The 16,824-nt window shown below is 30.8% G+C and overlaps 2 protein-coding genes across 2 annotated transcripts in view; one reads left to right on the forward strand and one right to left on the reverse strand.

The window, feature by feature from the left end:
• Window positions 1-634: 634 nt before the first annotated feature.
• The window catches only part of AcCoAS (acetyl coenzyme A synthase), an 84,506-nt gene continuing 68,316 nt past the window's right edge, over window positions 635-16,824 (reverse strand). The window contains exons 2-11 of the mRNA XM_014422748.3: window positions 11,662-11,857; window positions 9,812-9,938; window positions 9,454-9,581; window positions 9,257-9,372; window positions 8,662-8,854; window positions 7,010-7,143; window positions 4,937-5,126; window positions 3,523-3,712; window positions 2,616-2,861; window positions 635-1,021 (exon numbers count right to left, since the gene is read on the reverse strand). Of these exons, the coding sequence (XP_014278234.1) occupies window positions 816-1,021; window positions 2,616-2,861; window positions 3,523-3,712; window positions 4,937-5,126; window positions 7,010-7,143; window positions 8,662-8,854; window positions 9,257-9,372; window positions 9,454-9,581; window positions 9,812-9,938; window positions 11,662-11,857 (1,726 nt within the window). The 3' untranslated portion in view covers window positions 635-815. The remainder of the gene's footprint in view (window positions 1,022-2,615; window positions 2,862-3,522; window positions 3,713-4,936; window positions 5,127-7,009; window positions 7,144-8,661; window positions 8,855-9,256; window positions 9,373-9,453; window positions 9,582-9,811; window positions 9,939-11,661; window positions 11,858-16,824) is intronic.
• Window positions 13,658-14,297, forward strand: LOC106682089 (phospholipid scramblase 2-like; the record flags this gene model as incomplete). The annotated part of the gene is given in 1 exon segment (XM_067051891.1): window positions 13,658-14,297. A coding segment is annotated over 1 exon segment (569 nt), but the record flags the coding sequence as incomplete, so codon positions are not given.

A 16,824-nucleotide genomic window follows, 5' to 3' on the forward strand; every position in this document is an offset into this window, starting at 1 on the left:
AAAACACTGACATAATGAATTTTTATACTTTGTGCAGTTATAATCTGATGCGTAAAAGCAGTACTTTAAAAGTAATTTATTGACAACTTTAACTTATTCATCTAGAATAAAGAATAAGGAGTAGCTGGTCTCTTTACTTTAACTTTTTTTTTTTTCAAAGAAAGATAATTCTAAACCAAAGCTAGAAGTTTAATCCTATCATTCATTGTTTAAATGCAATAAATATACATAGTCTATATCATACTGTACAGTTTCTCTGATTTTGTTTTTTAGGTACAGTAACTGGCAGTTAAGTATCATTTTAAACAACAGATGTAAAATACATGAACACAGCCAAATAACTAAACTATAAATGAACTTGTATCAAGAATATCAGAACTTAATTATAAAAGTGGCTATTACAACTCAGAAAAAAACCTGAGCCATGCGGTGAAGTATTATAGCTAATAAGATGTAGCTACAACATTATTCACAGAAAATAAAATTATTAAATCATGAAATGATGTCCCAAATTACATTTGCTAATAACATGCCTCCCAGTACACATATCTTAAGATACATTAATTTTATTTTCTTACAGCTTATGATCACACGAACTTTAAACAGTAATTTTGGCCAAAACTTTTTCAGAAGGCTACCTATTAATTAACTAAAGTGAAAATTACACATTTTGAACTTAGGTAACATATGAATAAATTAAAAAATGTGTGTTACATTTCAACCTAATAAAGGCAAATAAATCTGCAATTTATGCCCTAACATAAGACCTAAATGTGCTCTTCAGCACAATTGCTGAACGTACCCTGGACAGCAGATTAAAGATTTAGATTCTCAGGTCTAGTCTTGAAAAGTTGCTGCACAACACTCTCGTCAGCAAGAGTGGATGTGTCCCCAACTTCTCTATCATTGACAGCAATTTTTCTTAAAATCCGTCTCATTATCTTTCCGGAGCGAGTTTTAGGAAGTGCTGGTGCATGGTGGATGACATCAGGCATTGCAAACGGACCGATCTTCCCTCTCACTAAAAATTTTTTAGTGTGGATTAAAATTGAAAACTTTTATTAGCCTTAAAAAGAAACTTGTTAACTTATCAATTTTTTTAAAAAGTATAATAAGAAAAAATATATGAAATGTATGACAATATTTTTCAAATATACTCATTTGAAAATGTAGTGGACCATTCAAATAACTAATTACAAAAATTTGGGAATTCCATATTCTTCCAATGTGACACCTCTTGATTCATTATACTGATACATTATTAGTTAATTCTAATGACATATACTGTTTAGGAACTTATGCAATATCTCTTCTTTTTTAAACCTTCAGAATAAAAGTGGAAATGGGTTTCACTTAACTCCGTTTTCTCATAAATGTTGCTTTTCATTAAACCTTAAAAATTAATTCAGGGTTTAACAAGTGCTTATAGGGTACCTCATAGCACTATAGTTCACAACAGCTGTTGGTACTTTTACAGTTACTGCAAGAAGTGATATCCAGCAAAATGTTGCACCAAATGTACAAACATGTGCAACCAAGTTTGTAAGTCCAGTAAGAAAACATTACTAGTGCTGTTACTCTGAATATTCAAATAGCAGATGAGATCAAAAGTCTAAAATAGGACATTAAAACCTGTATTTTGCTGTTTGAGCTAGATGAAATAACTTTGTAAATTAGTTAAAATCTCATGAATTGGTGATAACTATTATGTCTAAATTTTTATTGAACCACAATAGAAATTGAGTAAGAGTATCCAGAAGATCTTTAGCAGGTCCCAATTTTTAAGACAAGGCTTGTAATTGTTAAAAGGTTTAAAGTATACTATGGGGTGAGATTTCCTCAGATACATGTAGAAGTCTCAATAGCGTACCTGTAAGTCAAAAATATGGACTCATAATTGAATTCTTACAAGTTCAAGAAATTCAAAGTTGAATAGGCCTGCTTGCTCACCAAATTAATTGAACCAACTCTATTGAACATTAATGGAATCAGTTTGTTTCAACTGAAAGCACCACCTATGTATTCTCTAACCATTTATTGTGTTCATTTATACAGTAAAATGTAAATGATTTTTCAGTAACATGTAATTACCATTATGATTGTAAATATCTTGATTTAATAAATAGAGTTTACCTAAAAGAATATCCTGAATCACAAAAAAGTTAGTTCTTCACTCGGTGCTTGTGTAACTAACATTATCTATTGGAATCAGATATAACATAACCACCTCGACAACTTCAAAGAATTTCAGTCCGGGGAACTCTTCAACAAAATTTGTGTGTATTGCCAAAAAAAAAAAGCATTCCAAGTTGTCTTCAACCAGCAAATTATTTTTGAGGTAAACCAACAATGTATTAAAAAATAAAATAAAACTATGATAAAGTAAAATTATTTAATTTTTTTTTCAAATTATAAAAAAAAACAATGAAGACAGTTTTTTTTTTAAACAGACCTCTTAAATTGCTAAAATATATATCCTTTTAAAAATTAAAACTATTTAATAAAAAGTAGATTTTATTTTAAGAGATTTACTTCATTTTTAAATGAGTACATAATAAAAAAAATATGCTTCAATCACAATTCTTAATTTAAAGAAAAAAATAAGAAATATTTACCTTTGGTTTTCAATTGCTGCACCAGTTTGTCATCAAAAGTGGCCCCAGCGTTAGGAGTTATAAAACAATAGAGGCACTGGCCTTTGACTGGGTGAGGTCTCGAGACTACAGCTGCCTCTGCCACATCTTGGTGTTCAGTTAATACAGATTCAACTTCTGCAGTTGACATCAAATGTCCTGAGACATTCAGCATGTCATCTACCCGACCTGTGACCCAAAGGAAACCGTCCTTGTCTCTTCTAGCACCTGTGTACAAATTATTAAATTATACATTTTTAAAAAATTAGTAAAATTTTAAACAATCAGTACCAATACATTCAAAATGGGATCTTAAAGACAGTAAAATGAGAGTTAGTTTCTTTTCACCAAGGCCATGATTTAGATAAGAGGTAATTGTGAATTCGTTCAGTGGGGGAGTTCAGGTGGTGAAAAAAAATAAGATAACCAATACGTTTTTTAACATATGGTTATGATAAGATTTAAAACAATTCATGTCAATCCTACAATTTAAAGCCTAACAGAAAGGTTTATAACATACCTTTCTCGTACTTATCATAAGAGTACTGCCATGGACATGAGTTAAGGAGAAATGTTAACTTCATTAATATTTAATATATTTACTGTAAAAATGTTACAATTAAAATGAATTAATGTAGAAACAGATTAAAAAACTTATCCAGTGATATACAGTTTACTATACTCATGAGTTATTAACAATAGTTATAACAACTGTAATAAACTGCAATAATCATTGATAAAATTAGAGAAAACACAAATAGCCAGTCAACCCTTTAGCTTCCATTCCAATGTCTAGAACTAAAATATGAAAGAATGCACTTCTTCAATTCAATTGAATACCATTTTACCATTACCATTTTAACATGAAGTTAAAATATCATTTACTTACCATCACCAGTCGCATAGAAACCAGGAAATTTTGTAAAGTAGGTATCTTCAAATCTTTTGTGATTATCAAAAAGAGTTCTCATCATTCCTGGCCATGGCATGCTGAAGACTAAATATCCTTCACCTGGCCCTTCTATCCTTTTTCCTTCTTCATCCAAAAGCTCAGGTTTTACACCAAAAAATGGGAAGGTCTATGAATTCAACATAAAAATGATGTTAATGACAAAACAAGATAAATATTTTAAATTATTACAAACCACATTAAAACTTTACAATATAATCTGATTGGGAAAAAATATGGTCATGCTTAAAACATAAAATAATTTATGGGGTGCTTTAAAAAAAGGTACACATCTACATTAAATAGCTTCAGAAAATACTAGAAAATCCTCTAGTACAGCAGTTTTAAAACTTTTTTTCTCTATTTTTTTTTTTTTGTATAATTTTGAGGATGTGGCATATGTTTGCGGAACCCCTAGTATAGGCTGGGCCATCCAAGGTATCCTAGGAATCCCTGCTGCTCTGGGGAGTTTTTAAATTATTATTCTTCTCCTTCTTCTTCTTCCTCTTCCTCCTTAGTGCCTTTCAGCATAGAGGTGCCTCTGTCCAAGAAAACCAAGCCTCTTGATCCCAAGCCAGCACCCTCATGGCATCCCAGTTCTTCCCTCTTTTCTCTCCCACTCTGGAGATGTAGTCCTTCCATTGTATTCTGGGTCTCTCTCTTCGGCATTTTCCTGTTGGTCTGACCTCAAAATATTTTCTTGGATCCCTGTCTTCACTCATCTCACAGAGGTGTCCAAACCATATGAGTTGTCTCTTTTCAATGGTATCCTTTATGGAGGCAGTTCCAACATTCTGTCTTGTCCTCTCATTTCGTACCCAACTTTCCTAGTTTGGCCTACCACTCTCCGTAGGTATCATTTCCATTGCAGTGACTCTGCTTAGGTGCTTATCAAGTGGTACCCAGCTTTCACTTCTTTAAAGGAGGGTAGGTAGGTATATAGCCTTGAAAATATGTACTTTAACATTCTTCTTTACCTCCCTCTTCCATATAACTGTGTTACAGAGGTGGTAGTATATTGCATTAAAACTCTAAATCGGAAAAATAACTTAACTTTTGCTTGCATAAAAATTTCAGTTTAGATGGTGTTCCTACTCTTGCATTAAACATTTAAGTGGCATTTATTGAATAGTTTTATAAGGTTTGATTTTAAATGAATTCCTCTAAGATATTTTTCTATCATTAATAATTAGCCTTGGTATCTCATCCCAAACATCTTTTCAACAATATTAGACTCTCCCAAACTTTAAACATTAGATTGAAGTGTTTTCCAATCATGACAATGTTCGTTGTGAATGAGAGTATGAAATACTTAAATGTTGGTATGTTATGCATGAAGAAAAGATAAACTTACTGCTGAACCAGGTTTCATAGGAGTACATCCTGGTAAAGGCGTGAGAACATGTCCTCCCGTTTCTGTTTGCCAGAATGTATCAACTATTGAGCACCTCTGGCCACCTACAAGGCGATAATACCACATCCATGCCTCTGGATTGATTGGTTCTCCTACTGAGCCTAACACTCTCAGGGTTGTAAGATCATGCCTATAATAATGAAATTTGATAATATATGATCTTATGTTAAACTAGCTGTACCCAGTCACTCATTACTGTGGCTTAAACTTATTAAATGTAAAAGAAATAAAAATGAAAGCACATGTTACTAATTCTCTTTAATTTAGTATGCTTGTGGATATACAATATTTTTTGTAATTCAATTGGCTAAATATATATAGAAATTGTCTTTATAGATTGATATAGACATTGTTACTTTTATGATTTGGTTACATGAATTGCCAAATATGAATAGGTTTTATGTAATAACCTCACTGTACTTCAATATTAGTACAATATTGAAATAATTCGGAGCAACTGAGCTAACAAAGTGCGGGGGAGGGGGAGAGGAGAATATTTTGGGAGGGAAAAAAGTTGATATCCGTGTTTAGCACCTAAAGAAAACCCGTAGCTGGAATTTTCCAAAAAATAAAATTCACAAATTAGTTGGCGTACATGATGCCTTTGCTTTCTTTTTTTTTTTTTTTTTAAAATAATACACGAAACTTAGAAGTGATTTAGGGATCCATAAACTACACCAAATAGCATAAAATGGACCTGATTACATAACTTAGAACCTGAGATATAAAATAAAATGTTTGAGAAGATTTTCTATACTATAGTGCTTATATACAGGATTAAGAAAAAAAAATGCTTAAATGTCATTAAAACCATATAATTTACTACCAGAAAAAAACCTTGAATTTAGGTAACATATAAATAATTCTTTTATATTTTTAAAAAGATTTAACTAAGAGCAAAAACAATTTCAGGTATTAAATTCCCAAATTATTTTTAAAGGATTAATTAATTTTTAGAAGTTCACTAATGACAAAAAGAACTAATAAACTTTATGATGATATAAAGATCCTGATTGCCACAAACAATGGGAATTTCCACTACTTGCATTGTCTCGTCATATTTTAGTGGGTATGGTATTTTCAAGGATTTGTGTAATTTAATTGATCAAAAATTTAAATATAATAAATCTAATCTCACATTAAAAATATTATTAATGAATAATATAAAATCAAGGTAATAATCCACAACACACTTAGATTAATTTAATAAATGGAAAAATCATCCTCGGAATGTGAAATATCTATATTATGTTAATTTTATTATAATATTATATGTTCATTAGATTTCTAACAAAAGGAAGTATTCATATTTTCCTGTGGTAGTAAAATAATTAACTGTTAATGTTTTATATGAATACATACATAAAAATCCAACAATATCAATTTATTCAATATTGCATTACACATATTACATTTTAACATTAATTCATACAAAACAAGTAATTTTTACAATCATGTAACTCAAGGTGAAACTAAATCATCAAATGAGTGTTTTCAGTAACAAATACAATGTTTGTTTTTTTTGTTTTGTTTTTTTACAAAATGAGTTACACATTGTTTCTGTCAGGTAGTTTAATCAATAGAAATTCAATACTAAAGCTATTTCATTAATAACTACTATATATAAAATATTAATTATTTTATTTTAGCCCTTGTGGTAAAATACATTTTTCTTGATCTTCTAAAAACTGTTAATATGTGGACTTGGCCATGTTTCAACTAAACTACTCGCATATGTTAGGTGCCCTCAAGTGAGTTAAAGGAGAATTTTATAAAATTTTATAATAAATAAAAATAAACATTTCTGTTTGAAAATAAGTATTAAACTGATAAGTTATAAACGTCATAACTTGTTTATTGTCATAATTTTTGTAGGAACCAATGAAAACATTTTACACCATGACATTTTTTTTTGGCAGGGAGTATAATAATGTTAATAGTAACAGTAATAGTATAAGAATATTAAAAACTGTTCAGTAACAAACATAATAGATGCAAAATATTTTGGCTTACTTTTTAACGGGTTCTTCACCGAATTTCATTAGTGCTCTGATTGCGGTTGGAGCAGTGTAAAACTGGTTGACTTTATACTTATCAACAACAGCCCAAAACCTATCATTTTGTGGGTAAAATGGAGTTCCTTCAAACTGAAAAACAAAGTAAAATACTTTTATTCGTACTGAGAAAACAGTTTAAATGATGATATGAATTCAGAAATAATTAAAATTAAATGTGTTTTAAACTTTCTAATTAGTATGTATTCCTAATATTACCTACTAGTTGATCTTTGAAAAAGCTACTCTTTACAAATGCCATGTGTACCTCCTGCTTTCACTAGAACCTCAAATATTGTGATGCGTGCCAATGGAAAGGTCAGGAAATATAAATGTTTCATCTATTTGAAATATTAAATGTATCTCTTGTATTACTTTCTTCTAATAAGGTTTCTGTATTTTATTCTGTTTCATATTTGAGTTTTTTCTTTTCTCTTTTCTTCCTCCTTCCCCATATACCTCTAGGTTAAAAGGACTTTGATAGGCAACTTCTAAGAAATTTATTTTTTTTTTAAATTCAGGCATATACCTTAAAATGTGATGAATTTGGAGGTCATTGATCTCAGAACACCAAAAGGAATTGTTTTCAGAGATGTAATTTTCATTCTTATTAGAAACTAAAGGTTGGATGTAATATCAAAAAATAGAGTACCTAATATTAAAACCTGAACATCAATTAGGATTTCATAGACAATAGAGGGTCAGGGACTATATTTAAGTTCCAAACAAGAATAAACAATAAGCTACTGAGAATATTCTTAGATGTACCTTAAGCGTTCAAAAGTCCTTGGCACAATGGACTACATTTGAAACTTAAATTCATTCATACTTGGTCCTTGTACGATATCTCTTCAATACACACTATCAGCGCTGGAATACTTCAAGGTTCAATTTTTCCACCTTTACTGTATATCATGATCATCATACCAGTTTGCCTTAGTAAATGACACAGTTATTTTAGCTAAAAATGTAGATTTCACTGACTATCCATCATTACATAATACTATAAACAATGGAAAATAAAACTCAATAACGGCAAATCTCAACATATCACATTCAATTTTAGGCATGAAGACTGCCTCCCAGTTTTTCATAAACAATGTATCTATTCGATGAACTTTCACAGTTAAGGACTCCCTTTTGAAAGAAGGATTACCTATTGTAATCCATGAAACAGGAACACCTATGCTTCAAGAAAACTAATGGCAAGAAGGCTAAAACTGCTGCATTATATTCTTCATAAAAAATTGGCATTGAAAAAACACATATCCAAAAAACTAGCTCACCCTGGTATTTCAGCAATATAACATTACCTGCAGACTCACACATATCCACAGTTCAAGATCACACTCATACTTCATACAAATAATTACATGATAACTCCAGAGAGGCTTGATTTTACCTGAAGAAGATTAAAAAAATATCCCTGGCAAAGCGATTATCTTAGGTCAGATCCTGTAAATTTCATGTTAAAGGCAGACATTGAAGGTTACTGTCCTCCCTCATGCAATTACATTACTTACATATGGCATTTGCTTGTAGTCGTAATTTAAGTGACAGGTGTGAATATAAAATAAAGATATATAAAAAAAAAAAAAAAAAATTACTTACAATTACAGATGTGGCACCATTAGCAAGAGGGCCATATACAACATACGTATGACCTGTGATCCAACCAATATCAGCCGTACACCAATAAACATCATTTGGATGGTAATCAAAAACATATTTAAATGTTGTGGCAGCGTACAAAAGATAACCACCAGTTGTATGTAAAACACCTTTTGGTTTGCCAGTAGAACCACTGCAATGTTAAAAATAAATAGTTATGAGTAATATTGATACTTTGAATGTTTTTAAAAAGAACAGAACAAAAAACATTCCTCTGATATATATGAGTATATATCTTAATAAAACATGAAGTAGAACATAATTTATAGAACTGTAAATTGACTGGTTACAGTTTCATTGCTTAAGTAAAATAATCGTAACTAAGGTATTAAAAAGCCTATTAATAAGCATATAGTAGATATGATGGTAATAATTAGAGTATATATAGAAGTACTAAAATGGTTTATCTAGCTAAGTGATAATGAACAAAATTAATTAATGTTTTTTTTAATATTTAATCAAGAGGGGGTGATCAAGTCTACATTAATATCTAAAGTGTGTTTATTTTAAATACATGACAAGTAATAATACTGACCTTGTATACAGCATAAAAAGAGGATCTTCGGCGCCAACCCACACTGGATAACATGAAGTTGAAGCATCCTCCATCATGTCATGCCACCAAACATCCCTTTCATCATTCCAAGGGACCTAAAAATATCTTAATTATTTCAGATGTTAAATTATTAAATTTTATCATAGTAAACAATGGAGTGAATTCAGTTTCCTTACGTTCAATTGTTGTGGCTGTTTCGCATCTGAACCATTTGTGCAATTGGATGAAGCACTTAATCGAGGTAGGTGCTTTACTACAATGCAGTTATCTACTTTGTGACCAAAGTTTTCACATTTCTGGAGTGCTGTAAGAATTATGAAACATTAATTATATTCCATATATTTTATATATCCCTAAAATATAACAAATGGGTTCGCATAGTTGATTTTAATTCCTATCTAAGCCTTGGCTTAAATTAGATTTACCAACTATTAAGATATAACACCATGCCAAATCATTGGATAATTTTGAATAAAATAATTATTTTTTATTTTTTAACAAAACATTAATATTTGAAATCAAAATTCAATTTACCTTCATCACAAAGTTCTTTCAACCTGAGGAGTTTTTCTCCTCGGTAGACAAAGTCTGCAGTCAAAAGAACTCTAGCTCTGCAGTCATGCATTCTTTCGCCAAGAGAGTCAGATGAAAAACCAGCAAACTATAAAACATACAGATAATAATGGCTTGCTAATACTAATAGGACATAGGTTCTAATTCTTGTAAAATATAGAAATTAAAACTCCAAATTAAGCAATGAAATGAAATCTTCAAACTTCTTTGTTATCCTGTTTTAATTGAAAAATAAAAATAAACTATCTCATTGACACACAGTGGTCACAGACCGCAATGTAAACTCCTGGACATAATAAGTAATGCATAATTTGAAGTTTTATCTAAAAAATTATACCACAGTGCAATACACACAACGTAATATTTATTTACAGATAAGTCAAGCATAATCATTTGGTCACCAATGTAAAAAAGAGTTAATACATTTTTATTTTTATTTCAAACTATATTACTTCTCTCAGTTCTTTTCATAATTTTTTGTATGAAGCTATTTATTCTTTTTCAGCGAATCATTTCTTTAGGTAACATATTTTAAAAAAAATTTATTTTATTGTTTCAAATTGAATAGACAAATCATTTAGCGAACAAATATCGAAGGTAATGGTGCTTTGTAAGATTACGTCGTATAAAAAAAAAAAAATTAGTTAGACAACTTATAATTAACAAGTCAACAGTTTCCACAGTAAAATGTCACAGAGATACAGGCACCACACATGGAGACCCATCTCAAGTCGGCCATGCTCTACAGTAAGAGCAGTTTATTCAGCCACAGGTTTTAAGAAACTGGTTCTATACTGCCAATGAAGTGAGAAATTCAATTTTAAGGAGTCTGAGTTGTGTGTATTTCTCTAACAACAGTTACAAGAAGGTTGAATGAAGCTGGTGCGGATGTATCAGCAATAGATCCACTTCTCGCCAGGTGCAAAGACTTCAGTTTGCCCAGAAAAATATTGATTATACAAAAAAAGATTCCTGTTTAGTTCGGAAACAAGTCAAGGATTCACAAGAAGGGTATCATTTAAATACTTTTATACCCCTCATAGAAGGGAGAGAGTTAAACAGACCAGGTGAAAGATAATCATTGTGTAATATATCCCCTAGAATGAATAACCCAAAAGGTTCAGAGGTAGAATTAGATGAAATTTGTACAAAGGCAAGTCTCTCCAGAACTACTCCAGAGTAAAGCGACGACTTACAAAACTCAAGTAATGTTTGAGTACTTAAATTAGGGTACTAAGTCTTTCACCAAGAGAAGTCCAGACCTCAGCCCAGAAGATCATATGATAAAAGAAGTTTGAGAAACCGTCAGGGCCTCATGAGGACTCTCCAAGCTCTAAGTGAAGAGTGGGACAACATACCCTAAGGATCTATAAAAAAGTATTTGTTTAATGTCTGAATAGGGTGATCTTAGCTTGAGGAGCAGTCATAGAGCACTGTTAGTGAACTTCTTTTAAATTTATCTTGTAGTTTTTTTAAAATATCAATACTTTATTTCATTAATATTTTTTCATTATTTACTTTTTTACTATAGCTATACCTTATTACTTGGTTTTTTATCAGACTTACAATCTATTCTTGTGATAATTCAAAACTAATATATTCCACTCAACATTTCAATATGACTTTTTTCATTTCGTAAAAATTCCAAGTACAATTTTTGACCAATAGTTTAATTTTGGGTACCTATTGGGATCAGTGACCACACAGAATGTTTTATCATCAACTACTCCACAACTTAAACTCCAAATGTACACATTAAAATAAATAAGATGAACATGTTGCAACCTATAGAATATGGTTTTAATACATACAACAATAGAATGAACAGCCCCAATCCTGGAGCAGGCGAGCATAGCGATCACTGTTTCGAGAATCATGGGCATGTAAATGGCAACCCTGTCTCCTTTGGCGATTCCCAACGATTTGAGAACGTTGGAGAACCTGCATACTTCTTCCAACAGTTTCCGATAGGTGAGACGGCTGTAATCATCTGGATCGTTTCCTTCCCTAAAAACATACAAATATTGTGATAAAAAATACGTTTATATTTATATATTTTTTATGGTTAGTTGATAATTATTTATTGCAAGTATTGATTTTTTTTTTGTGTCTTTGGTATAAAAAAAAGATGATTAGAACAATCTCACAAATTATTGAGTCCTAAATTATTCCTCTCAACCATATATTAATCGCTAGATCGTGGAATAATAATTATCAAAAGAACTATTTGAATCAGCAGATTTTTATCTAGTTTCTTTCTGAATCTGTTAATAAATTTAATAAAATACTCTTTCTAATATTTACGTTCGAATAGATATTGATACTCCTTCATTAGTACATCTATCTGAATGATTTTAGTTTATCGCTTGTAATAATGTTAAAATAGCGCATCCTCTGCTAAGTAACCAACAAATAATAGATCACTGTTATTTGGAGCCGAAGTTTGAAGACCTTCGGGTTTTGAGACCAGGGCTCTGTTTCATAATAGAAGCTAGTAGTATTAGTTCATAGTACAGAAGTGTAGAAATTAGTGTGGTAATTATACTAATACTTATTTTTTTATAATAGAGATGTATATTAGTGATATTACAGGAATTAAAAAATACTAAAGTATAATTTACTATTGTACAGGTTTGTGTAATTTAATTAAGATAAATCTACAAGACTAATAGTATTAGTTTGTACTTTATTATGAAACAGGGCCCAGGAGAGAGTGATGGTAGGTAAGTTGATATTTACAAAGCCACGTTGTTTTAATTAATATTTCTAGAAAAGTAAAAATTACAGAAGAACTGGCATAACAATCCTTAGTTCTTAGCCAAACTTTGATTAAAACACTATGGAAGTTTAGATACTTCCGATACTCTGTAATATGGATACATCCCTTTAAAAAAAAATCCTAATAGCGCAAAATTGTCTGGGTGTGTGTGTGTATGTGAACAGCCGAGTTCAAAAAACAAAAAGTTGGACGGAACTGAAATTACATATTCAAGGTGGGACATGCCTAGGATGCAACTTTTTCGTTAAAATCGACCAGGAAGTACCACTTAATAAAATAGATTTCTCAATTTTTTTCGATTTTCCCGAAAACGATTGTTATGCTTTTAATTGAATTCGCCATGTCAATGTATAATTAAATGGTCTTTAATATACCATTTAATTATAATTTAATAACAGGTTGGCCTTATTCTCATTGAGATAGTCTGACAGGGCTTAAATGACGATTTAAAAAAAATCCTTAAATTTTATTTATATGAAAAAATAAAAAAAAAAAACAATTTTCATTGTTAGCGATAATAAATATAAAATATTAAAGAATTTTATGAATAAAGGCGTAAACGTGAAAATAGATAAATCCAATATGAACCGGAAATGCCGAGACCCCACGATCTTATTTCAGCACAACTTTCTGATGTGAAGACGATGACTGTTATTTATTTATTTTTTAGCACGTAAGTCAGTGATTTATTTTGTTAATTCGATAACAAGTAGTTATTATTTTTTTTTTCAATTTTCAATTACAGTTTTACTGTTCTTTTTTATATATATTATTTTAATTGGTTTTTAGGTATTTATATTTATTATTTACAATTATTCAACAGTTATAAGATATAAAGTTATGGTATGGATACAAGGGTTTTTTTGCATAGGCTATACTCCCATATTATCAACTGTAAAATTAAATTGTAATAAAACCCATATACAGTCCACAAGGCTTATATAAGTTGGTTTGTTTAGCGAGGCATAACAAAAGTTTTGAAACATATACACATGGTTTGTGGTAAACCGAAAAATCATAAATGTAATTTACGAATAAAATTTTAAGTGTTAAAATAAATTTTTTAATTCCAAATAAAACAAATCAGCAGCAGTCCTCCATGAATGTTCTCAATGAGATAGAAGAGCTCAGGATTTACCAGGAATTGGAATTTTGCGAAATATTATTCAGAATAGAAACCAAAAACAGATATAGAATAAATACAACCGATGGAGAACTATTGCTCTATGCCGTGGAACATTCTTGCTTCCTTTGCAGGTGGATTTGCAGAAGTTCTAGACCCTTCCGGATGAGTATCTATGATATGTACGGAAGGGAATTAGTCCGCTTGCAGAGACGGCTGGCTTGCACCGGCTGCTGCTTCCCGTGCTGTCCTTTGCAGAAGGTTCGAGTTTTCTCACCACCTGGGAAGTTTGTCGGGACTGTGGAAGAGAGCTACCATTGTTGGTCCTCCCGGTTCGTGATCAAAAATTCCTTTGGAAAAGTCGTTTTCGAAATCAGAGGTCCCTGCTATGCTCGCTGCCCTGGTGCCTCCATCATAGTGGCGGACTTCAAGATATTTAACCTAAAGGGCAAAGAAATTGGAAGGATCACGAAAGAGTGGGGTGGTCTTCTAAGAGAACTTTTTACCAATTCCGACTTCTTCGCATTGACGTTTCCGAAGCATCTAAACAAAGATTTGAAAGTAATTTTACTATCGGCCTGCTTCCTTATAGATTTCCTGTATTATGAAAAATAAATAAATCGATTTTGATCATATGTAATCATGTAACAACATATGTAATCACTGAGATGATTAATAAACCTCGGCCATTATCATAACTTGATTTTCTAATATTCCGTGTGATAATGAGGTTATCACACGGCGCTTGGATATATTAATCGAATATTAATGGACCAGAATCTTTTATCCATAAGCATTATAATCATATGTATTTCAAAATTCAAGCAAAATCGGACAAATGATGTAGAAAACAATCTGCTTCTTTCATTTCAGACAGAGTAACATCAAAGAAGTGTGATTTAAATTATTTACGAAATTCTTATTTAAATTTATTTCGCTCTTATTTCACACTCGACTGTCTCCTATTAACCTTCCACGTATTTTTCGAACCAGTGCTCCTCCAGACTCGTGGTTGAAAAGATGATGCTTTAACACTCACGGCCATTATAGCTCATATTTAGTTTTATTAACATTTTAAATTCATTAACTTTTTTATTAATATCTTTCTTTATTCATGCCAAGGGTTTTATGTGTCAATTTTCATGAAAATGTTTCGTGTTGTTCAACGTAACTGATGACTCTTCCTTCTATAAATAATAGCTAAATACACCCCAAGAAATGATTATTTCTGTAAATAATTGAGGCGTTCGGTTGTAAAACATCGTAACTGACAAAATGAATAATTGTTCTACAATATTTGGGGCATTCACTCGTAAAACATGGTATCTGACATTGAATGTGATTTGAAGAGAACGATGTAAGCGTATTTAACGAGACAGTAGCTTCACCGTTATCACATGTACTGTCAACTATCACACAAGAGCTAGTCCGACAATGCTGCTACGACAGAACTAGTGGGTTTAAAACAGGGTAACTAAGAAATCACGTTCACCTTAACATCACTTTGTATTCTGCGGAATAAACGAAACATTTGTGAGTTGATTCCAAATTATACATTGTGTACTCGTTTTAACAAGTTCAGTTACCATATACTTGACTCAAACCTGAAGAAATAAAATTTAAAAATCCATTAGTAGGTTATATGACGAAGAGGCTGTAAACATGGTAAATACAGTAGATGCCATGTTTTACTTCAAACCTGGTCAAGAAATGCAGACATCTTTTGTTATTATTTTTAGGAATAACTTGGATCCGATTTGTATGCATTCATAAACGAAAGCATAATTTAGGTCTTCAGCATTGATATCACCAGAAGAGCTCTAGTCAGAACTATTACTTCCATCTAAAATATTGGATTTACTTTTCTTATCATTAAGAAATAGCCAGCGTCGGGCGTCCATCTTTGTCAGTTACCATGTTTTACTTCCAAAAAGCTATCACTTACCGTAACTTAATACCAATATAATAAAAAAATTGCTATAAATTATTTTAAAACCTGTGAAATCAGCATTAAGGAATAACATATTGTCAAAAACTTCAATTCACGAAAAATAACAGATACTATGTTTCAAGCCCGAATGCCTCAATTAAATATTTTATATAATTTGTAAACTATTTTCTGATAATTTATATAAACCTTTTCCTTGTAAAATATACATTTTATTATAAATAAACTACATATATTTATTTGTTGTCCCTTCACTAAATTTATTTTAATTAATAAATAAAATAATTTCAATTTATAATAGGCCTTTCGAGTCACAAGAGGATTCAGAAGATTCAGTGGAAAATTCTAAGGAGGATTCACGGACCCAAAATAACGCAAGAGAGATATAGGAGAAAATCCTTAAAATGAGGAAATATATATAGGAATTTGGAAGACCTGGAAACAGTCATTAGGGTCAGGAGACTGAGATTAAACGATTACATGGTCAATGAAAAGTGAGAGACTAAATAAGAACTTTTTCAACAAAATCTGCAGCTATACAAGTATAGGGGGATATGTAAAATAAGTGAAAGAGGAACTGGGTAGACTAAAAATAACGGATGAGGACTGGATAGAGAACATTTTGGGAATAAACTACAAGAGTTTGGGGTTCTCGTGGTAAAGAAGGAGAGAGGAGGGAGAAAGTGGACTGAGAAACAGCCCAGGAGAATGTAAGGGTATTGGAGTACAAGGAAGGTTCGGGAAAAAATAAAATAAAATAATTTCTAATTTTAATATTAATGTAATATAGTTAATATTTGTTGTTATATTTAGAGAAGGGACAAGAAATAATTTTTTAATATTTAAAACATTTAATTTATTTCGTTTCTAATTAATCTTAAGACGAAGAAGTAGAAATAAATAAAATATTAATACAAAAGGGCAACATAGAATGATATATATTTGTATTCAACCTCGAGACCTTTAGGTGTAGCTTGTTCCCTACGTACTAGGAAGACTTCAGCTGATAATTAGAAAAAAATATCTAAATATTTAAAATAAAATTTAATATTAAAAATGGAGACTAGAAAAAGCTATAATTATGTAATTTTATTTATTTATTTTTCATACAGATAGTTTGATTA

The sequence above is a fragment of the Halyomorpha halys genome, unplaced genomic scaffold (assembly GCF_000696795.3).
Source record: "Halyomorpha halys isolate HHAL.00 unplaced genomic scaffold, Hhal_1.1 Scaffold388.1, whole genome shotgun sequence".
Lineage (NCBI taxonomy): Eukaryota > Metazoa > Arthropoda > Insecta > Hemiptera > Pentatomidae > Halyomorpha > Halyomorpha halys.